The sequence below is a fragment of the Aquarana catesbeiana genome, linkage group LG03 (assembly GCF_042186555.1).
Source record: "Aquarana catesbeiana isolate 2022-GZ linkage group LG03, ASM4218655v1, whole genome shotgun sequence".
NCBI classification, from domain to species: Eukaryota; Metazoa; Chordata; class Amphibia; order Anura; family Ranidae; genus Aquarana; species Aquarana catesbeiana.
In genome coordinates, this window is record NC_133326.1 from 42,718,622 (window position 1) to 42,743,376 (window position 24,755).

At 42.5% G+C, this 24,755-nt stretch overlaps 1 protein-coding gene across 2 annotated transcripts in view; it reads right to left on the bottom strand.

Moving 5' to 3' along the window:
* HAPLN3 (hyaluronan and proteoglycan link protein 3) overlaps positions 1–24,755 on the bottom strand; it is a 61,849-nt gene that overhangs the window by 19,183 nt on the left and 17,911 nt on the right. The window contains exons 2-3 of one of the 2 annotated variants that reach the window (XM_073618440.1): positions 7,558–7,715; positions 2,391–2,762 (exon numbers count right to left, since the gene is read on the bottom strand). In XM_073618440.1, the coding sequence (XP_073474541.1) occupies positions 2,391–2,762; positions 7,558–7,678 (493 nt within the window). In that variant the 5' untranslated portion in view covers positions 7,679–7,715. Of the gene's footprint in view, positions 1–2,390; positions 2,763–7,557; positions 7,734–24,755 lie in introns of both variants that reach the window. The other variant, XM_073618442.1, reaches the window with a different exon arrangement.

The window sequence follows — 24,755 nt, forward strand, 5'->3', positions numbered from 1 at the left end:
GGAAAGATGAAAACATAAGTGAAGGTCCGCTTTAATAGAGGAAGTACAGCAATTTTCATTCTGATTGTGTGGCACAATGAACGTTTTATACATAGACCCCTTAATGTTCTGAACTCCAGGAGTGGGAATGATTGGCTGATCACATGACCACTGTGATTGGCAGTCACAGTGGTCACAGGATCAGGAGCCAGTCTCGTCAGCTACTGAGGATTAGCAGGGACCAAGAGCTGTTTTTCACAGGTCAGTCCCTATGCTGGGAGCCGCATTCAGCAAGTCCCCAACACAGAAACAAGAGCCGTCCAGCAGTGCATTTTGTGGCATGTGGGTGGTTTATTAATAAAAAATTAATAATATCAATAACAAATATCAAATTACTATTTTACATCTCCCTATAAATCTTTATTGAACATCTAATATGTATTATTTGTGCCTAATGTGCCTAAGTCTAATGCCCTGTACACACGAGTGGATTTTCCGTCTGATGTTTTTTCCGACGGAATTCCGCTCAAGCTTGCCTTGCATACACGCGGTCACACAAAAGTTCTCTGAACTTTCGACCGTCAAGAACGCGGTGACGTACAACACTATGACGAGCCGAGAAAATGAAGTTTAATGCTTCCGAGCATGCGTTGAATTGTTTCCGAGCATGCGTAGGAATTTTGTGCGTCTGAATTTGTACAGACGATCGGAACTTTTTCCGACCGAAAAATAGAGAACCTGCTCTCAATCTTTTGCTGGCGGGAATTCCGTCAGCAAAAGTCCGATGGAGCATACACAAGGTCGGAATTTCTGACGAAAAGCTCACATCAGACTTTTGCTGGGGGAATTTCCGATCGTGTGTACGGGGCATAAGATAATTGACACACGCTTTCATTCTGTTCAGACAGCATCTGCATCCAAGGCTCTTTTTTTTACAGGTATTGGCAATTACATTTGATATATTTAATACTGATTTATATTAAAACTACCCTTTTTTGTGAGTTTCTTAGTCAATGTAATCAATCAACATACTACATCCCGCCTCCGTAGTTTTTAGCAACAAAAGGACAGCCACATGTGTGACTCTATAGTCATGTTGGCTGCACAAATCAGAATTTGTTTTCACTTCACTTAGCACTGCATTTATTTACTGTTCATATTTCTGCACGGTTACTACACTGGTGATGCCGGCTGCTAGCTTGTTTTCATGATCTTTCTTTAGTATATGACCTTTTTCTAGTAGCGCAACGATATTTATAATCTTTTTTTGTCTGCACAAATAAGAAAAAAGGAGGAAATGAAGAGCTTAGAACAGAACTGAAACTGGAGCATGCTCAGTAGATGACAGTAGCTGATCTACACAATCTCATGCTGCAGTGGGGACACAGAGAAGATGGGAGGGACAGCTGAAGGCAGGATCAACCAGGTATATATCACTCTATACAAAACGAATGCTTTAGTGGCTTTGTGAGTATGAACATTTAGTTATATAGCGTGTAATGAGAGTTTTTCATAGGCTGGGTTTAATGACACTTTAGGGCTCGTGTACACAGGGCATTTTTACAGCTGCTGTCAGGGGCGTCTGACTTTTTTTTAATTGCCTCTAAACGCCCCTCCATGTTAGTTTATGTGTCAATGCACACATAAACTGTCAGAGGCGTTTGGAGGCATAAGCGTTTAGGGGCAGTAGAAAAAAAAGGACACCCTGTACAGAGGCTGTAAAAACGAAAAACGCTCCCAAACGCTGTAACAAGCTGTTAGCTGCGTTTAGCCACGTTCGGCATTTTTACATTATAGGGAGCGTTTTTACTGGGAAAAAAAGCCAAATAACGCTAAAGCCAAAAAACACCCATAAATGCTATTCAAAAACGCGTTTTTAACGCTGCTTTTTCCTGGCAGCAGCACCGGCGTTTTTTAAACATCCTGTGTTCATGAGGCCTTCACTGCAGATAAAGTTGAGGTAAGCAATGATAGGGAGGTATTGGGGAGAAGGAGAGGGCGGGACACGAAAATGGAGAAGGTGATTAAAAAAAAAGGAGGGGGTGTAAGGGGGAGAGGGATTGAAAATAGAGCAAGGGAGAGAGAAATGAAAGGGGATTAGCGGAGAAAAAGAAAAAGGGGAGAAAAGAAAAGAAGGAGAGTCAATGGGGAGGGGGAGGGGTGGTTAAGAAGAAAGGACCAGGTGTGGGAGAAATTCAAGAGTTCAGATTGATAAGAGGGTTTGATCAAATGAGGAGGGCAATGTGTGAACTGGGGGTCAGATCCAACATTTCAAACCCGTCTGGTTTCTTTTAAAAGTGCAATTAAATTGCAAAAGAAAATCAAACAGTAGAGGGCACCGATGGTGGAAAGGGACCTCGGCCAAGGTGGGGAGTAGGGGAGGAATTACAATTTTAGCCCTGGTTCCTCACCTCTTAATTCCAGTTCTACGATGCTGCTTTCATCTTCCAGCCCATCAATGATCTCACACTTGTACTTCCCATGATCCTCCAGGCGCAGATCAGTAATGACGAGAGAAACGTCATGTGGGGCGCTCTGGAGCAGGTGGACCCGACCTTTGTACTCTCCGAAGCTCCGATGTCTCAGTCCAATGGCCACCAGCACGTCCTTCTCCTTTGTGTTGTCTTTGTGGAGCTTGGACCACTTCACACGAAATTTTCTTGGAGGCGATAATTTTGGTTCATAGTGGAAGGAGCAAGGAAGAGTAATGTTACCTCCGCGATAACCAAAGAGGGCATCTTCTGGGGTAGTAACCACAAGCTTCACACCATTGAAGTGAGCCACTGAAACGGAAATAAATATGTTCATAAATAGCGAATGGCAAAATCACAGCAATAATAACATATTCTTATTTATGAAGGCATCTCAGTAGAGTGATATACGCACCAATAGGGGCAGCACAGGGGCTTAAGTTAGCCATACACTAGCATCGTTTTATTAAAATCCTTCCTAACTCCGCGCTAAGACTAATTTTCTTATTACTAAAAAAAAACCCCAAATAATGAAAAATAGTGAAAACATTTGCTGCTGCAATATACTTTCTGAGTTAGGAATACTTCTTAGGTTAAAGTGACACTAAAATCTGGTTTTAAAAAAATCTATTCAAGTTTGTATTCCTAACTCAGAAAGGTCCCTTCTATTAATCTCAACATGAAATACTGACAGGAGGACCTGATCGGATTGCCCGTGTGAAGGGGGCCTAAGGATAGTAGAACAAATGTACATGAAGAGTTGAAACTATTATAGGTGGGCCAACGTAATATTGAACCCTACGGACTAAGACTGGGATGACATTAAAGTTCATGTGCGTGTAAAGGCAGGTGTCCCAATATTTTTGGTAATATAGCATATATATATATACAGTAGCAGACAAAACCAAGTACACCCCTCACATTTTTGTAAATGTTTTATTATATCTTTTCATGTGAGAACACTGAAGAAATGACACTTTGCTATAATGAAAAGTAGTGAGTGTACAGCTGGTGAGGAGTACAAAGACAAGTGTGTCTTGCCTACAGTCAAGCATGGTGGTGGGAGTGTCAGGGTCTGGGGCTGCATGAGTGCTGCCGGCACTGGGGAGCTACAGTTCATTGAGGGAACCATGAATGCCAACATGTACTGTGACATACTAAAGCAGAGCATGATTCCCCCCCCCCCCCCCCCCCGGAGACTGGGCCTCACGCCAGTATTCCAACATGATAACGACCCCAAACACACCTCCAAGATGGCCACTTGCTAAGGAAGCTGAGGGTAAAAGTGATAGACTGGCCAAGCATGTCTCCAGACCTAAACCCTATTGAGCATCTGTGGGGATCCTCAAACGGAAGGTGGAGGAGCACAAGGTCTCTAACATCCACCAGCTCTGTGATGCCGTCATGGAGGAGTGGAAGAGGACTGCAGTGGCAACCTGTGAAGCTCTGGTGAACTTCATGCCCAAGAGGGTTAAGACAGTGCTGGAAAATGATGGTGGTCATACAAAATATTGACACTTTGGCCCAATTTGGACATTTTCACTTAGGGGTGTACTCACTTTTGTTGTCAGCAGTTTAGACATTAATAGCTGTGTGTTGAGTTATTTTGAGGGGACAGCAAATTTACACTGTTATACAAGCTGTACACTCACTACTTTACATTGTAGCAAAGTGTAATTTCTTCAGTGTTGTCACATGAAAAGATATAATAAAATATTTGCAAAAATGGGAGGGGTGTACTCATTTTTGTGAGATACTGTGTATGTATGTATGCATATATATATATATATATATATATATATATATATATATATATATATATACACACACACACACACACACATCTATAAAATCACTAAGATTTTGTAAGAGCAGAATAGATTCTTTCTTCCGAACTTTGTAATCTTATGCTACTGCCTGTCTTTTCCAATTTGAACACTAGGTGGTGCTAATATATAACTGTTATTGTTTTATGAGGACATAAATACAGTATATGGAGTGTGTAAATATGGCATACCAATGACAGCTACATTCCCTAGATCCCTAAATTCATAGCTGAGTAGAAATTTATAAAAAATAAATAAATACAAGTGTCAGTTTTGAAGTTTAAATTCTTGATAAGGTTTTGCAGAAACTAACTAGAAGTTCTGTATATGTATTTATACTCAATTTAGATTTTTTCTAATTTTGGATAGAAGAATTAGAACCCCTGTCAGGTTTTACTGTTGTCCAGGACTCCATTAGAGAGATTTCCCCTTATTCACTGCCCAAGGAATAACTTTCCCCTAGACAAGAAGAGAAGGAAACTCTCCAATAGCAGCACAACAGAAGTAAAAAGGTATATTTTAAGTTAAAGTTGAACTCCAGGAATGATCTTAATTGCATAATTATATTGGTTCAGCTTGGCATAATATAAGTATGTATATCTGATACTTGATGGACCACTAACTGCCAATCACTGTAGTAGTCAGTGCTGCTACAGTGGTAGCTGCAATCTTCCTGGTCCTTCACAGAACGACAATTTTAAGGCAGTCTCTGATTGGACAAGTTAGAGATTGTGACATCACTACCCCTCATCTCTACCTCATCTTGTATTCATTGAAAACAATATTCTGTTGATGGCAGTGATGCAGACCAAGCAGCTTTACTACTGCTCATTGACCACAAGGGGGCACTCACAGCTGCTGGAGGATCACAGCGATCAATGTAGTAGCACCAACTGCTACACTGATTGTCACCTTCATCGGCGGTCCCAGTGGTATAAGGCATACTTACATTGTGCCAAGCTGGACCAATGTGACTACAGTATGTAATAAAGATCACACTTGGAGTTCAGCTTTAAGTGTGGGAATGGTAGAACCTCTGTCAACTTTTTATTCTCCTCCCTGTTTCCCAGTTGCTTTATGTCTGGTAAATGGTTGTCTCTGGAACAGAAAGTGAAGGGAAATCTCTCTAACATCCCGACAGCAGGGAAATCTGACAGACGTTCAAACCCTTCCCTACTGTATCCAAAATCAAATAAAAGGGTAATTTAATTAATTAATTAATTTTTTTTTAAAATGAATTAATTTCTTGAATTTAATAAAAAAAATGCTACTGTGCCTTTACCCTGTACACTACAGAAATACAAAATGTGTCCAAATAATACAAATATGGCCTCAGAGCTTCTGATTCTACTAATAGCTGTGTAAAAGTAGATTTCATATTATCATTTTCCTATGTGATAAAGCAATAAATTCAGTGCCACTGATAAGGAGGTACCATCAGTCCCATTGTATGGGGCCCAGGCCCCATCTGTTGAACAGGGGGGCCCAGCCAGCTGACAAGCAGAAGAAAGGGGAACCACTACATTGTCTGTAGTTCCCTACTTTACAAACAGAACATTTCCCAGCACACTTACCAGCTAGTCTGCAACCAAATTGAATTGGCCCAGTCTTATGCCCCGTACACACGGTCGGATTTTCTGACGGAAAATGTGTGATAGGACCTTGTTGTCGGAAATTCCGACCGTGTGTGGGCTCCATCACACATTTTCCATAGGAATTTCCAACACACAAAGTTTGAGCTTGCTATAAAATTTTCCGACAACAAAATCCGTTGTCGGAATTTCCGATCGTGTGTACACAAATCCGACAGAGAAAGTGCCACGCATGCTCAGAATAAATAAAGAGATGAAAGCTATTGGCTACTGCCCCGTTTAGAGTCCCGACATATGTGTTTTACATCACCGCGTTCAGAACGATCGGATTTTCCGACAACTTTGTGTGACCGTGTGTATGCAAGACAAGTTTGAGCCAACATCCGTCAGAAAAAATCCTAGGATTTTGTTGTCGGAATGTCCGATCAATGTCCGACCGTGTATATGGGGCATTACAGTTTGCTTTAAAACAGAGGCTTTAGTTGCACACTTGCAAATATATGCGCTGCGCCCCTGTGCCACCAAATGGACGGGCTGCCACTGCGTTCAACTAACAATTTCCTGATTGGCTCCTTGGAACTGTCAATCAAAGGATGTTGAGTAGGAGGGGGCCACAGAAAGCCACCCAATAAGTGAATTTCAGTCAGTTCATGACAGGGCTAGTGCAAGGATTTTTGACACCCTAAGCGAAACCTAATTTTTGCCCCCTTTGGCTCCACCCCTGACTCGACCCCTTTGCCCTGCCCATGCATACCCCCACCTTTTTAATGAAGCGCCCATCAATGCAGCCTCACCCGCCCCATCAATGCAGCCTCACCAGTGCCCATCAATGCAGCCTCAACAGCACCCATCAATGCAGCCTCACCAGTGCCCATCAATGCAGCCTCACCAGTGCCCATCAATGCAGCCTCACCAGCGCCCATCAAAGCAGCCTCACCAGCGCCCCTCAATGCAGCCTCACCAGCACCCATCAATGCAGCCTCACCAGCGCCCCTCAATGCAGCCTCACCAGCGCCCATCAATGCAGCCTCACCAGCGCCCATCAAATGCAGCCTCACCAGTGCCCATCAAATGCAGCCTCACCAGTGCCCATCGAATGCAGCCTCACCAGCGCCCATCAAATGCAGCCTCACCAGTGCCCATCGAATGCAGCCTCACCAGCGCCTATCAGATGCAGCCTCACCAGCGCCCATCAATGCAGCCTACCAGTGCCCATAAATTAATGTTTGCTTGCTTCCATTCATTTGAGAGTTGGGACACAGGCCGTTGCGCCTCTGACACTATGTGCGAATGGAGCGGCGGCTGCCTGCTAATGCTGAGACTTAGGTGCTTGCTGCAGAGAGAAGAGAATAGGAACACCAGTGGCCGGGCGCCCTAGGTAGCAGTGCGCCCTAGGCGGCTGCCTAGTTAGCCTAGTGGTAACACCGGCCCTGGTTCATGAACAACGAGCAAAAATTTGAACAGTGTATGGCCAGCTTAAAGTTCCACTAAACTGGTAAACTAGTAAACTATATTGGTTCCTCCAAATCTCCAAATTCCTTTTTCTTTTTTAGCTGCTGTGGCCTGATTTCCTCTTGGAGGATGGCTATGTTCATTCTACATGGCCCCACTGTATGTAGGAATGTATCCACTCTCTCTCGCTTACTCCTGAGGTGGACTATGGACTATGGGAAAAGAGATCTTGCCTACCTTCTCCATTTCCATTGCCAGAGCCATTATTCAGGATGTGATCATAGTAGAATCCATTGTAGAAAGGAAGACATTGACACATGGCGAAGAGCAAGAGCAAAACACTGATTTCGGTATGCATTGTATGCCAGTAGGGTCACACTCCAATACTAATGGATCTGAAAAACAGGAAAACACTATGAGGGTTTCATTTCATTAATAATACTTGTATCTGTACTTCCAAAATTATTGCACTGATTCTTGGGCTGTTATTACCCTAAACGTTCCTTTTCCCTTTCCAAACTATTGATCATGCAATGAGCCATGTTTTACATCATTTTCATTATAGATTTTTTTAAGTAGTTTTTCCAAGTATTGTTTGTACCCTATGAAGTCAGGGTGCGACTTCACTGAAAAACACATAAAAGTAGTTCCAGCTATGATTTCAGTTCATATTCCGGTCATTACTTGGTGGAGACGTTTGCTCATTAGTGCCGAACAGATGTTTATCTTATATCATTTAATGCTAAGAGTTTGCTGGGGCCATAGCTTGGCAGATCTTCCAAGTTCTTCTTGGTGCTAATAGTGAGCTGGACAGAAACATAAAGGGGCTTTTAGCTCTAGAACAGGGGCCTCCAAACTTTGTAGTTTACTGTCCTTTAGACTTTAGAGGGGCCGGACTGTGCTCAGTGGGAGATGAAAATATCCTGATGTCAGTTGGAGTGAACAATGCCCTATTTTTGGTATTCAAAAAATAGTGACCATTGATGGTGTCAGTGCAAGGAATAGTGTCCCGTTGTTGGTGTCAGATGGAAAAATAATGCCCCATTGTTTGTGTGGTTTGTGTCAGTGGCAGGAATAGTGTCCCATCTTTGGTGTCAGTAAGAGGAATAGTGCTCCATCATTGGTATTAGTGGGAAGAATAGTGCCCCATCATTGGTATCAGTGGGAAGAATAGTGCCCCATCATTGGTGTCAGTGGGGGGAATAGTGCCCCATCATTGGTATCAGTGGGAAGAATAGTGCCCCATCATTGGTGTCAGTGGGAAGAATAGTGCCCCATCATTATTATTATTATTACAGGAACTTATAGCGCCTCCAATTTACGCAGCACTTTACATATACATTGTACATTCACATCAGTCCCTACCCTCAAGGAGCTTACAACCTAAGGTCCCTAACATACATTCATACATACACTAGGGCCAATTTTAGACAGGATCCGATTAACCTACCAGTGTGTCTTTAGAGTCGTCATTGGTGTCAGTGGGAAGACTAGTGCCCTATCATTGGTGTCAGTGGGAAGAGTAGTGCCCTATTGTTGGTGTCAGTGGGAGGAATATTGCCCTATCGTTGGTATCAGTGGGTGGAATAGTGTCCCACCATTGGTGTCAGTGAGAGGTATAGTGTCCAATCATTGGTGTCAGTGAGAGGTATAGTGTCCCATCATTGGTGTCAGTGAGAGGTATAGTGCCCCATCATTGGTGTCAGTGAGAGGTATAGTGTCCAATCATTGGTGTCAGTGAGAGGTATAGTGTCCAATCATTGGTGTCAGTGAGAGGTATAGTGTCCCATCATTGGTGTCAGTGAGAGGTATAGTGCCTCATCGTTGTTGTCAGTGAGGGATAGAGCCTCATCGTTGTTGTCAGTGAGAGGAATAATGCCCCATCGTTGGTGTCAACAATGGGGGTGGTATATTTCATCTTGATTGATGGAGGTTTCTCCTCCCTGTTATTCTAAGACACAGGCTGGGGGAGCGTGACACAGCTTGTGACTGGCAGAAATCCGCCCACACCATGTTATTGCCAAAAAATAATAAAGATTTGATTTCAAATATAGTTATGTATGGTTCAAAACAGTTTATTGATATTAATTATTTATTTTTACTCTGTATCCCAAAGGTTGTTTTTTATTTTTTTTATTATTTTTTTTTCGAACATGTGACCAGCAGTAGAGGACTAGAAGCTCCTCCTAAATAGGTTTCCATGCAGACAGGCTGGGAGAGAGCTGGGTCATCATGTGACAGCTGGATATCGATTAGGAAAAAGGTACTTGGATGTTTTTTTTTTTTTTTATTAAAATAATTACAGCGCCATCATCCATATACAGAAATAGAAGGGACAATGTAAATTAAACATTGCGTGTTTAGCATCACTTTTACTCCTTGGAAATCCCTATATGTTTGCGGTTGCATGGTTTTCACGCTGATCTTATGTTAGCCAAAAAGTCTTCACGTGTTTTTCAGAACTAGAGGTCAGGAAACACTGCCTGGAATAAAGCTCAAAGTTCTTGTGAAGTAACTTTAGTGTCTTAACATGTTTTACGATGAAGATGTGGATTGCGGGGATCCCCGGATTGTTCTACACGTCTCCAGTGGGTGGGAAATGTCTTTCAGTGGGCAGTTTCCTGAAATACAACTTCCTTGAAGCGGTGACACAAGAAATTGTAGGAAGAAGACTAATTTTACCCCCCATAAATGGTTTATTGCTCAACAAATTTAGTTCAAAACGTTACGCGTTTTGGCGTTTTAACTACTTCAGCTCCGGAAGGTTTACCCCCCTCCATGACCAGGCCCCATTTTTTGTGATACGTCACTGTGTTACTTTTTCTGACAATTGCGCGGTCGTGCGACGCTGTACCCAAATAAAATTTATTTCCTTTTTTTCCCACAAATAGAGATTTCTTTTGGTGGTATTTGATCACCATGTTTTTATTTTTTGCGCTGTAAACAAAAAAAAGGCACACGATTTTGAAATAAATCCAATATTTTTTACTTTCTGCTATAAAACACACCCAATTAAAAAATTGAAAAAAAATCAAATTTCATTATCAATTTAGGCCAATATGTATTCTGCTACATGTTTTTGGTAAAAAAAAAATCCCAATAATCGTATATTGATTTGTTTGCGCAAAAGTTATAGTGTCTACAAACTTTTTTTTTTTTTTACTAGTAATGGTGGCGATTAGCGATTTTTAGTGGGACTGTGACATTGTGGCGGACAAATCTAAAACAAAGTGACTCTTTTCGGGGACCAGTGACACCAATACAGTGATCTGTGCAAAACAAAATGCACTATCACTTTACTAATGACACTGGCAGGGAAAGGGTTAACATCAGGGGCGATCAAAGGGTTACATGTGTTCCTAGCGAGTGCTTCCTGACTGTGTGGGGGAGGTGCTTTAACTGTGGGAAGGCAGAGATCTGTGTTTCTCCTTAGCAGAAACACAGAATCTCTGTCTTCCCTTGTTACAGAATGGTGATCTGCCTTGTTTACATAGGTAGACCGCAGTTCTGCCTCTGTTGGGTCCCAGCGGACAATCGGGTTGGCTCCTGCTTTGTGAAGTGCAGAATCACATACCTGTACGTGATTCCGCCTGTAGGAGCCGCCGTCCCGCAGTACATGTACGTGGTGGGGTGGTCGGCATGCGATTAAAGAACTTCTTGATCAAGGCCTTAAAGTGATATTAAAAGCAAAATTTAAAAACAAACAAACATGTTATACTTATGTGCTCTGTGCAGTGGTTTTGCACAGAGCAGCCCCGATCCTCCTCTTCTCAGGGCCTCCACCGGTGCTCCTGGCCCCTCCCTCCTGTCAAGTGCCCCCACAGAAAACAGCTTGCAATGGCGGCACCCAAGCAAGCACACTCCGGAGCTGCTGCTCTGCGTGTCCATTCAGACACGGAGCTGTGGCTCGCCCCCCGCCCCCGCCCCTTCTCTCTTCTCATTGGCTCACTGGCTGCGACTGGAATCTGAGTTATTTTTTAAATTATTTTCAAGGTGTACAGATGGTCTAACATCAAGTACATTCAAACTGAATTCCAGCTGTGGCTATTTTACATGGTTATGGTGGTCCAGCTTGGACCATTGTAAGTACTGTATGCATGGTCCATACATGTCAAATCCATGTGGCAGCTGGAAATCACTGTAGTAGACACTACTACATTTATTGATGCTAGTTTCCAGGTCCCGTGCTGAGCGGCTGCATACTGATTACAGGAGGCTGCTCACTTGCATGCTAATCAAAGAACACCTTTAATTTTCTCAGTGAACGCAAAGTGACATCATCCCCCCCCCCACCTCTCCACCTCGCCCAATCAGAGAACACTTTGCATTCATTGAAAAAATGCAAAGTGTTCCCTAAATGGCACCTGTGCCAAGCAAGCGACCTTCTGTGTTTACAATGCAGCAGGGCAGCCCCTCAACACAGAACCGGGAACTAGAAATCACTGGAGGAGCAGTGCTTACTACAAGGATTTCCATCTTCCATAGGGATCCAACAGGTATGGCACATACATACTTGTTACTACAGATCAGTCCAAGCTGGCCCATCTTTGTCTGATCGGCTGCATTGGAGGACAGATCTGGGGTCTAATGGGCCCAAGATCTATCCATAAAGAGGACCTGTCATGGGCCAATGTAACTAAAAATTGCCAAACCTGAAATTCAGCTTTAACCAATTGCCACTGGGAGGACGTCCATGTATGTCCTCAGATTTCAGTGGTTATATCGGGATGATACTTGTACCTGCAGGTATCATCCCGGCATGAAAATTTTCAGCCGGTGATTCTCTTCCCAGAAAAAGTGATCCAAGTAGATGAAAAGCCCCTCGGTCACTTCTGCAGGTGCCCCCCCCCCCCCGTTGCCTTTCCTGGGCCGCTCTGCAAAGCAGCCAATATGACCCATCTGTGTCTGATCGGCTGCATTGGAGGACAAAGGAGAGGTCTGGGGTCTAATAGGCCCCAGATCTATCCATAAAGAGGACCTGTCATGGCCCATACTGTCACAAGGGAAGTTGTTCATCCCTTGTGATGGCAATAACGTTAATCCCCCCAAAAAAGTGTAAAAAAAAGGTTTTGTATATAATAAATAATAATTTGAAAAAAATGGAAGCACCCCTGTCCCCCCGTTTTTACACGTGAATGCATACATTAATCCCACACGCATATGTAAACGGTGATCACACATGTGAGGTATTGTCGCAAACATCAGAGTGAGAGCGATAATTCTAAACCCAAACCTCCTGTGTATCTCTAAACTGGTAACTCCTTAGGCTTTTAAAGCGTCGCCTAAGGAGAATTTTAAATACTGTAGTTTGCTGCCATTCCATGGGGGGGGGGGGCACAATTTTAAAGCATGGCATGTTGGGTTTGGGGGGGAGAGGGGTTTGATGTGACACAGGCTGCATTAAATCGGACACAGGCAGCTTTTAATGTGACACAGGCTGCATTTAATGGGACAAAGGCTGCATTTAATGGGACACAGGCTGCATTTAATGGGACACAGGCTGCATTTAATGGGGCACAGGCTGCATTTAATGGGACACAGGCTCAAGCTGTATTTTATGTGGCTCAGGCTGCATTTTATGTGACACAGGCTGCATTTAATGGGACACAGGCTGTATTTTATGTGACGCAGACTGCATTGTATGTGACACAGACTGCATTGTATGTGACACAGGCTGCACTTAATGGGACACAGGCTGTATTGTATGTGACACAGGCTGTATTGTATGTGACACAGTCTGCATTTAATGGGACACAGACTGTATTTTATGTGACACAGGCTGAATTTGATGGGACACAAGCTGCATGTAAGGAGGGACTCCGCTGGGGGCACCTGATGTAAGGACGGACTCCACTGGGGACACCTGATGGCATCTGGTGGCAGGCGACGTGGCTAGTAACCCGCTCAGGGCTCCCACTGATTCTGCATTATGGTGAGTTGAATGATTTAATTTTTTATACATACACATATTTCTATTGTTGTGTAGGATCTGGGCCTGCTGTCCCTCCATCCCTCTCTCCCTCTCCCTCCATCCCTCGTTCATCTCAGACGCTAACCACAGCACCTTAGAGCCACACCCACTATTTTGCTGAAACCACGCCTATTTTCACCAAGTGGGAAGGGTCAAAAAGGAAGGGCGGGGTCTGGCGCCCCCCCATCTTAAAACTTCAACAGCCGCCACTGTGTAAGAGCGAAGTGTCAGAATTGGCCCGGATGGTTAAATGTGGTTAAAATGCCTAATGAGGGAGATTTACAAAACTGGCAATTGGCTGCACAGAAAGGCACAGGTAAGCAGTGGACAACATAATTGCTTGGAAATATTCTTTTTTTTCCTTTGACCGGCAATGCTATATAAGTTCTTCCTTTATATCAAATATCAATTGCAGAACAGAACAGACATTTTCTGTTAGATTTGTTTAGGAAATGAATGTTCAGAGACTCCTCTTTGTGAACCGATCTTTATCTTCAGAACGGATTCCTATTTCATGTTGGTCTAGCTATTATAGAAAAGAACAAGCCCAGTGGCTATGTATTTATCTACCTTCCGCACAGATTGGATAATTAAAGGGCTCCCCCAAAAATGAAATCAAAGGATCTTGCTGGCTACTAATCTTGGCAGTCTATTAATTTCTCCAGACTCTTGTAAAACGTATTACTTTGTAACAGTTAAAATAATTCAGCCAGCCCCATCTACTTTACTGAGAACACCTGGTCTATTTATTCATGTCTAAGAATGACTGTCTGATGAATGTACAACAAAGACTTCTACAATCTCAGCCAAAGAAAAATTATATCCAACATTGTAGTTTTGGTGCCAATTCAGTGAAGGAATGGAACCTTTCTGGCCAATGTAGACATCATCAACCAACATATGGCTGCGTTCACACTAGTGCGATTTCTGATGCATCTTGAGTCGCGCATAATCACATGACAATGGAAAGAATCACAGAATCACATGACAATGGAAAACACATTGTTTCTAATGGTGTCTGTTCAGATCATTGCAACTCAGCACAGTGCAATTTTGGAAAAGGTTCCTGTATTATTATTATTATTCAGGATTTATATAGCACCAACAGTTTGTGCATCGCTTTACAACATAGGGGCAGACAGTACAATTACAATACAAGTCAATACAGGAGGCATCAGAGGGCCCTGCTCGTTAGAGCTTACAATCTAGAAGGGAAGGTCAAGTAGAACAAAAGGTAATAACTGTGGGGAATGATCAGATGGAGAAAATGAAAGTACAGTTGTTAGGTGTGGATAGGATAGGCTTCTCTGAAGATGAGGGTTTCTAGAGATCGTCTAAAAGCTAATAGAGTAGGAGATAATCGGACAGATTGGGGTAAGGCGTTCAATAGGATTGGAGAGGCTCCGAAAAAGTCCTGGAGGCGAGCATGGGAGGAGGTGACGAGGGAGCTAGAGAGCGTGAGGTCTTCAGAGAAATGAAGAGAACGATTAGGTTGGTATTTTGAGACTAGCTTAGTGATGTAACTGGGGGCAGAGTTGTGGATGGCTTTGTAAGTAGTTGTTAGTATTTTGAATTTAATTGGTTTGGTGAGTGGAAGCCATTGGAGGGATTGAGAGAGAAGAGTAGCAGACACAGAGCGATTGGTAAGGTGGATGAGTCTGGCAGCAGCATTCATGATGGATTGAAGAGGTGATAGACTATGTAGAGGTAAGTCAATGAGGAGGGATTTGCAGTAGGCGAGACGAGAGATGACCAGGGAGTGAATCAGGAGCTTTGTTGTGTCATTGGTTAGAAAAGGACGTATTTAGGAGATGTTGCGGAGGTTGAGGCGGCAAGATTTGGACAGTGATTGGACATGGGGCTTAAAGGAGAGTTCAGAGTCCAGGACTACACCTAGGACCTTGGCATGTGGGTATGTACTACCTTTGTGCAATTCCAGTACAATTTTTTGGCCCCTTAGAATATGCAAACCCCATCCAAGTTGCACTATATAATCACACTGAAAATGAGATCAAAATCGGATTGCATCAATGTGAAGCTAGCCTAAAGGTGATCCTCTTAACATCACACAAAAGTATTCAGGTTTGTTGCTCTAAAACAGGGGTCTCCAAACTTGCAAAACAAAGGGCCAGTTTACTGTTCTTCAACAATCACCTTGTAAAACAATCTGTTTGGTTTAAAATAGAAATGAAAGGCAAAACATTTGTGTATAGATATTAAAAATAAATTATAAATACCTTTTTTCCCTTTTTTATAAATGATCACATTCCCTCTGTTCTCAGCTGCATGACAGTTTGGGGGAGGAGAAGCAGCAGCACACTGAGCTTTCCAGTGACAAGCTGTGTGGGGGGGGTGTCAGTGGAAGGAATTGTGTCCCATCATTGGTGTCATTGGGCCTTATTGTTGGTGTTATTGGAATTGTGCCCTAACTTTGGTGTCATTGGGAGGAATTCTGCTCCTTCACTGGTGTCAGTGGGGGGAATTATGTCCCGTTGTTTGTATCGGTGGATGAATTTAGTGCCCCAAGAGCTGTCTAAAAGCAAGCAAATGGCTGCATCTGGCCCCCGGGCCAAAGTTTGGAGACCACTGCTCTAAAACATAAACTGGCCAAAGATGGATCGAAATTCATTTAGTTAAGCAGGGATTGGATGAATTTCAATCCATCTATTTTTGAGCTGCCGCTCAAAAATCTCCTTGTCCTCCCTTTATAAATTCCAGTAACTGGAGTTGTTTAGAGTTCCCCTTTACAAATACTTTACAACAGCGATATTTTAAACCCCCAATCTCTGTAAAGCTAATCTGATTAAGTTGCTAACAAACTCCCCTGATGACAAAACAAAGAAGAAAAACCTCGAATGACGTCAAACAAATCAGGGTGATTTAGATTACTAATCAAGACAATTTAATTACATGCTAAAGAAAAACAATTAACAATCCCATAATGCAACAAATTGTTACAAAAACCCAGATTATAAAGTGAAATATATTGAATGCAGTTACTGGTCACAACACCCTAGGGAGGTCCCAGCCTTCCAGATGCATCATGGGGCATTTTATGCCTTTCCCTTTTCTGATCAATTGTCAATAGTAACAAGAAAAGAAGAAGAAATGTAATTTCTCAGGAATTATGACTGTATCATGATGGTGTATCTCTGATCTCTGCCTTATTGTCATACCCATGGACCCTTTTCACTTTCAGTATGTTTTTATTGAGGTTTTTACAGGAAACAGAATTTTCACCATACAAATATATGAATAAGACCAATGTGTCGCTTAGTTCTGTAATAATACCCATCAAATTTCAAAAAGAAATAAGAGTAACTAAGTAACAGAAAATAGAAAATAATAGGTGTTCCAGGTGACATTCCAGCATAACAATGATGGTTTGCATTGTACATACAAATGTCCTGTGGACCCTTTTCAAGTTGGAAATTAAATAAATTAATTTTATAAAGCTAGAAAACAACTACTTTATGCAGACTAGGAGAAGCCACTATCCAGGAATCATAATATACTCTTTAATAGTCTTTATAGTCTTTCATAATATAGATAACCTTCTGATGTTTCACTCAATAATATTAATAACCAACAATATTCAAATTAATTTCTATTCTATTCTAACTCCTTTCTGCTGGATTATTAATGCATTTCAGTAGTGAAAACAACGGAGCCAGGAGGAGCCAGGGTACACTGAGTTTTATGAAAGATTGTTTCCTATGAAGCTAAGGAGAAGTGTTAGATTGATTAGGAAGAAAAAGCCTGATGATGTCAACCTTCCAAGATGCATCTGGAAGGCAAAAAAACCACCTACGCTGTGAGGAGATAACCTACTGACATCAAACTCCCAAGATGCATCTGGAAAGCAAAATGATGCTTAAGCTGCAAGGAAGTAGCCTCACAGAAGAATGCCTAGGCCGCAAGGAGAAAGCCTGGTGACATCACTCTACCAAGATACATTTAGAAGGAAGGAGGGTGCTAGGTTACGAGGAAGAAGCCTGATGACAACTATCTCCTAAGACGCATCTGGAAAGTAAAAAGAAGCCTAGGCTGCGATGAAGAAGTCTGAGACCTCAACCTCCAAAATGATGTCCTCAAAAGGATGCCTAGGCTGCGAGGAAGAAGCTTGATGATTTCAATCTCCCAAGATGCATCTGAAAGGCAAAAGGCTACCTAGACTGTAAGGAGGTAGCTTGATGACATCAATCTCCCAAGATACATCTGAAAGGTATAACGAGTCCTAGACTATGAGGAAGAAGTATCTTGATGACATCAATCTCCCAAGATACATTTGAAAGGTTTAACAAGTCTTAGACTATGAGGAACAAGATGCATCTGATAGGAAAAAGGCCACCTAGGCTGCGGGGAAGTAGCCTGATGATATCAATCTGCTAAGACTTATCTGGAAGCTTTAAGGACACTTAGGCTGCGAGGAAGAAGCCTGATGATACCAGGCTCAGGAAAAGTCCTGGAGCATGGGAGGAGGTGACGAGGGAGCTAGAGAGCAAGAGGCCTTGGAAGGAACAAAGAGAACAATTTGGTTGGTATTAGTTAGTGATTAGGTTTGGTATTAGGTTAGTGATGTAGCCGGGGGTCGAGTTGTGGATTGCTTTGTTGTTGTTAGTATTCAGAATTTAATTTGTTGGGTGAGCGGAAGCCAGTGGAGGGATTGACAGAAAAGAGTAGCAGACACTGAACGGTTGGTAAGGTGGATGAGTTTGGCAGCAGCATTCATGATGGACTGAAGGGGGGGATAACCTATGTAGAGGTAATCCTGTGAGGATCACAGACAAAGGCTGAAATGTCTGTGCGGTGACACCAACCATAGGCTTACTATGGGGCAACCGTTGTGAACTGTCCCTCCTTTCCCCTAAAGCTGCCGCTGGGAGCAGATCATGTGACCGGACCAAAGCACCCTGAGAAAAGGGGTGCATCCTTCTTCTATAGGGTAATTAGAATAGCAGTTAGAAGGGGGTGGGAGCAGTTTTAGGCTTAGTTAGATATAGACTGGAATTGAACTTTAAGGATACTTAGGTTGCTTAGGTTGATAGGAGAAAGCCTGATGATGTCACTCTCCCAAGATGCATCTGGAAGGCAAAAGGCTTCCTAGACTGAGGACCTAGCCTGATGACATCAATCTCCCAAGAAGCCTAGGCTGTGAGGAAGAAGCCCGAAGATATCAGTCTCCCATAATGCACATGGAAGTCAATAAGCTACCTAGGCTGCTTGTGACCAGAAAGCCCTGGAATCAATTTTTTTCAAATTTGTGCGTGATTTTTCTGCACAGTCTATTATATTTTAGGCTATGCTGTGAAGCCACCCATGGGGCGGTGGTTTATTTAACTTAGACAGTATGTCTTCTTTAAATAAATTACTTCATCCACCCTGTTTAAAGACAAAAAAATCTATTTTTAATTAAATGGTATAGAAACAGCCAGGTCTGAGCTAAATTATTTATTTGGAACTGATTAGTTCTGACAAAGCTATTGAGGAATAAAAGCCTTGATGTCTACCAGAGAGGTTTTCTAGGTTTTTCAAGCCCTCTGGGGTGGTAGCTGCCCCATCGTTATCCTTTCATCGTGCACAGAGTGTTGGTCATAATTCCTTAGCCGCTAATTGATACACCTGTGTTTAGGTATTTATATCCTGTTAGGACCCCATTCTTTACACATGTTCAGATGAGATCGACCCAGTTAACTGCTATGATCTCATTTCTACTATGTTTAACTAATAAATCATATTTAATTTTCTCTTTTTTTCATAAGAGGCGGTTGTAACCTGGTAGGGTGTAGTCCTCTTTATTCTGTATGTTCTCATCATGTGGACCGCATTCCTGACAAGAAGCAGACGGCAATCAAATCCTCCAAGGAGCCTTTCATAGACTGGAGGGGAGTACATCTGTTCCAGAACTCTGACCTCTGCACACACAACACTGTACCCCATTACATTTACCAATCCCAATTTAGCTACGTTTCCATTAAAAGACAATGAGCATTTAAAGTTAATCTGACTGCATGGAAAAATGTTGTCACAAAGTTTTCTGTATGGGTAGAAACCAAGCACTAATGCATGCAACGACACCAGGAAATTCGGGATATAATAGACAAAGAAGACAGTTGGCTGCACTTCCCACTTACCCTTGGGGCTACTGAACACTAAGAGAAAGTGTCTCCGTTATTTCCAGAAGAATGAGGAATTTACATGTCCCTTCCAAACATGGTCTCCAATGAATGATTTTCTGGCATGGTTTATTCCAGCTGATCCATTCTAGAATATTATATGGTTGTTTAAGAACAAGACATCCTTATATTTAAATATAAAGTAAGTAAGCATTTTCCTGCAATAGTCATAAAGTTCAGGCTCCATTCACACTTTGTGATTTGGGATCATGGGCAGAATCACTGTGATTCTGCCTGCAAACCCAAATCACGTGACAATTCCAGCACAATGAGTTGCGCTTGTTTGGGTGCTATTATCCCTTAAACGGCACTCCAAACGCAGACCTCCCAACATTTTGAGATGGGACAGAGGGACACCTATTAGCAAAAGTATATAGGCATAGGACACACCCCCTGCCACGCCCCCTTAAAGGAGAATTATACAAAAAAAAAATTAGTTAAACCCACAAGTGCTTTTTTTTTTTTTTTACCACTACTATTCCTTTATATTGGCTTTTAAAATTTACAAATGCAGCCATTTAGAAACTGGATGAAAGGTTTAGCACTGGGAAACACTTTTTGAAAGATAAAAATTGCATTTTATATACAACTATATAGATCAGACCAAAATGAGGGACAAATGAGGAGGAAAGTGGGACAGAGGGACTTTGTACCAAATCAGGGACAGTCCCTCGAAATCAGAGACAGTTGGGAGCTATGCAAATGCAATGCAATTCTGCTGCAATTGTTGCATGACAGGATCATGTGGCAATCTCAGAAAAATGCTCCTTTAAAAATTGTGTGAAGCTTGTCACCTAAAAAGTAGCATTAGCTCCTTTTTGGGCAACAAACACGCATAGGGCAGCCCATTCACGCAAAGCACTCTTAGAAAATCATGTTACCTGGGGCCCAAAGCAGCGCATTAGTCCTATAAAAAAAGGAGAAAAAAAAACGGCAGCAGGATCGCCTGCTGAACCCCCAAAAGTGACTGTTTAGTCACACTCTGAAAAGTGATCCACTGTAGATCACATTTCAGGGAATGGGTAAGCATGGGCATAACCTAATAGTTTTTAACTAATTAGTGTAAAATTATGGAACTTAATCAATTATCATCATTAGTAAGACCTCATCGGGAATATGCAGTTCAGTTTCGGGCACCAGTTCACAAAAAGGATATCGGGGAACTGGAGAAAGTGCAGAGAAGGGCAACCAGACTGATAAGAGGCATGGAGGAGCTCAGCTATGAGGAAAGATTAGAGGAACTGAATTTATTCTCTCTTGAGAAGAGGAGATTAAGGGGGGATATGATCAACATGTACAAATACATAAGGGGCCCATATTGTAAATTTGGATCATCACTGAGGACAAGGGGGCACTCTTTACATCTGGAGGAAAAGAGATTTATTCTCCAAATACGGAAAGGCTTCTTCACAGTAAGAGCTGTGAAAATGTGGAATAGACTCCCTCCAGAGGTGGTTCTGGCCAGTTCAGTAGATTGTTTTAAAAAAAGGTCTGGATTATTTCCTAAATCTAAATAATATAACTGGTTACTAACATTTATAGGTAAAGTTGATCCAGGGAAAATCCGATTGCCTCTTGGGTGATCAGGAAGGAATTTTTTCCCTGCTGGAGCAAATTGGTTCATGCCTTGCTGGGTTTTTTTGCCTTTCTCTGGATAAACTGTGGATATAGGATTGTAATTTTCTTAATTTTTTTTGCTTTTATTGGTTGAACTAGATGGACTTGTGTTTTTTTTTCAACCAGACTAACTATGTAACTATGAATGTGTATGAATTAATGTAACTCATGTTCAGATGATCCTTCAAAGGGTGCTGGTATGTGCGTAATGAGATTTTCAGCTTAGCACATGCTCCCATGTTATCAGGGTATAGCACTGCATGTTACGCTTGACCTGTGCCTGCCAACCGATATACTTTACATCCCTTGGGAGCCCTGGGAGCCGAGGTCTTCCAGAGTCTGGACAAAATGCTGACTAGCGTGTGCTTGGGATGTGTTTCTATACCCATCCTCCTATCTAAATACAGCCTAATGAAGAATCCAATAAACCTAATATAGAATGCAATAAATATATACAGTCCAGGTGTTCTTGACAAGCATTTACCATGATGTACATTTGTTCTACTTTCCTTAGGCCCCCTTCACACAGGCAATCCAATCAGGTCCTCCTGTCAGTATTTCAGGCTGAGATTATTAGAATGGACCTTTCTGAGTTAGGAATATTATAATTATTATTATAATACAGGTTTTATATAGCGCCAACAGTTTGTACAGCGCTTAACAAAATGAAGGCAGACATTCCAGTTACATTACAATTTGGTACAGAAGGAATCAGAGGGCCCTGCTCGCTAGAGCTTACAATCTAGGAGGAAGGATCAATTGATATAAAAGGTAATAGCTGTGGGGGATGAGCTTATGGAGAAAGTAAAATAGTGTATTAGTTAGAAGCAGGATAAGCTTCTTTAAAGAGAAGGGTTTTCAAGGATCGTCTAAAGTTGCATAGATTAGGGGACAGACAGTCAGACAGATTGAGGTAGGGAGTTCCAAAGGATGGGAGAAGCTCTGGGGAAATCCTGTAGGCGAGCATGGGAGGTGGTGACAAGGGAGCTAGAGAGTAGGAGGTGTTGGGATGACCGAAGAGAGCGGCTTGGTTGATATTTTGGGACTAGGTTAGTGATGTAGCTGGGGGCAGAGTTGTGGATGGCTTTGTAAATTATTGTTAGTATTTTGAATTTTATTCGTTGGGTGAGTGGAAGCCAGTGCAGGGATTGGCAGAGAGGGATGGAGGACACTGAATGGTTGGTAAGGTGGATGAGTCTTGCAGCGGCATTCATTATGGACTGAAGGGGGGATAGTGTTTGTAAAGGTAATCCAATGAGGAGGGAGTTGCAGTAGTCGAGAGGAGAGATGACCAGGGAGTAAAATAGAAGCTTGGTGGTGTCATTGGTTAAAAAGGGGCATATTCTGGAAATGTTGCAGAGGCTAAGGCGGCATGATTTGGACAGGGATTGTATGTGGGCCTGAAAGGACAGTTCAGAGTCTAAGTTTAACCCTAGCACCCTGGCATGTGGGGACAGACTGATAGTAGTGCCATTGATCTTGACAGAGAAGAAGGGGCACGTGGGGGAGGAAATATGAGCTTGGTTTTAGATAGATTCAGTTTGAGGAAGTGTTGTGACATCCAGGCTGATATGTCTGTTAGTAAATCAGTATTGTGTGAGGAGACTGATGGGGTGAGCTGAGGGGTAGAGAGACAGATTTGGATGTCATCGGCATATAAATGGAAGTGGAAGCCATGGGAGCCATCAGCTGACCCAGTGAGGATGTGTAGATTGAGAATAGTAGAGGTCCAAGGACTTAACCTTGGGGGACCCCAACGTTGAGAGGTGTTGGAGAAGAGGAAGTAGAGTTGTAAGTGACACTGAAGGTGCGGTGAGATAGGTAATATTCGAACCAACGGAGAGCACAGCCATGGATACCAAGCAAATAGAGTTTTTTGAGGAGGAGGAGGGGGTCATCAACTGTATCAAAGGCAGCGAGAGTTATGCCCCGTACACACGGTCGGATTTTCCGATGGAAAATGTCCGATCGGAGCGTGTTGTCGGAAATTCCGACCGTGTGTGAGCTCCATCGGACATTTTCCATCGGATTTTCCGACACACAAAGTTGGAGAGCAGGAGATAAAATTTTCCGACAACAAAATCCGTTGTCGGAAATTCCGATCGTGTGTACACAAATCCGACGGACAAAGTGTCACGCATGCTCAGAATAAATAAAGAGATGAAAGCTATTGGCCACTGCCCCGTTTATAGTCCCGACGTACATGTTTTACGTCACCGCGTTTAAAACGATCGGATTTTCCGACAACTTTGTGTGACCGTGTGTATGCAAGACAAGTTTGAGCCAACATCCGTCGGAAAAAATCCTAGGATTTTGTTGTCGGAATGTCCGAACAAAGTCCGACCGTGTGTACGGGGCATAAGAGTACGGAATAATGACCGTTGGTTTTAGTTGTTAGTAAGTCGTTTGTGAGTTTTAGGAGAGCAGTTTCTGTGGAGTGCTGTGGATGAAATCCAGACTGAAGGGGATCAAGAAGGTTATTCTCAATGAGGTGGTCACTCAGTCAGTTGTAGACTAAACGTTCAAGGAGTTTGGAGCCAAAAGGGAATAAAGAGATGGTGGGGTCCAGTGAGGTCTTTTTTGGTATGGGAGTGACTAATGCATGTTTAGAGGGTTGGGGAAGATGCCAGTAGAGAGGGAGAAGTTGAAGATATGAGTTAAAGAGTGTTGGATAGAGTCAGAGGGTGACCATAGTATTTGAGAAGGAATGAGATCCAGCAGGCAGGAGGTTAGAATAAAAGCTTGAATATATTTTTTTAAAACCAGATTTTAGTGTCACTTTAACCTAAGGAGTGCAGGAGCAACCTCACTGCAGGGGATTATTTACTTTCCATAGAGATGGGATTTAAATGCTTTAAAGCTGAACTTCACTCTCTCAATCAACAATTTTCAATCCTTATGTTGCTAGCTTTAGTAAATAGATAGGAACGCACACTATATTACCAAAAGTATTGGGACACCTGCCTTTACACGCACATGAAATTCAATAGCATCCCAATCTTAGTCCGTAGGGTTCAATATTGAGTTGGCCCACCCTTTACAGTTATAACAGCTTCAACTCTTCTGGGAAAGCTGTCCACAAGGTTTAGGAGTGTGTCTATGGGAATGTTTGACCATTCTTCCAGAAGCACATTTGTGAAGTCAGCCACTAATGTGGATCAGAAGGCCTGGCTCACAGTCTCCACTCTAATTCATCCCAAAGGTGTTCTATCGGGTTGAGGTCAGGACTCTGTGTAGGCCAGTCAAGTTCCTCCACCTCAAACTCGCTCATCCATGTCTTTATGAACCTTGTTTGTGCACTGGTGCGCAGTCATGTTGGAACATGAAGGGGCCATCCCCAAACTGTTCCCACAAAGTTGGGAGCTTGAAATTGTCCAAAATGTATTGGTATGCTGACTCCTTAAGAGTTCCCTTCACTGGATCTAAGGGGCCAAGCCCAACCCCTAAAAAACTATCCTGCGCCATAATCCCCCCTCCACCAAATGATTTGGACCAGTGTAAAAAGCAAGGTCCATAAAGACATGGATGAGTGAGTTTGGGGTGGAGGAACTTGACTGACCCTGGTTTACAACCACTTTAAGAACGTAAGCAAATTAAAAAGTCTTTCTAAAATTAAATATATATATAGCTACATGAGTCAAACTAAAGTTTCTTATAGAGAATTAGATGAG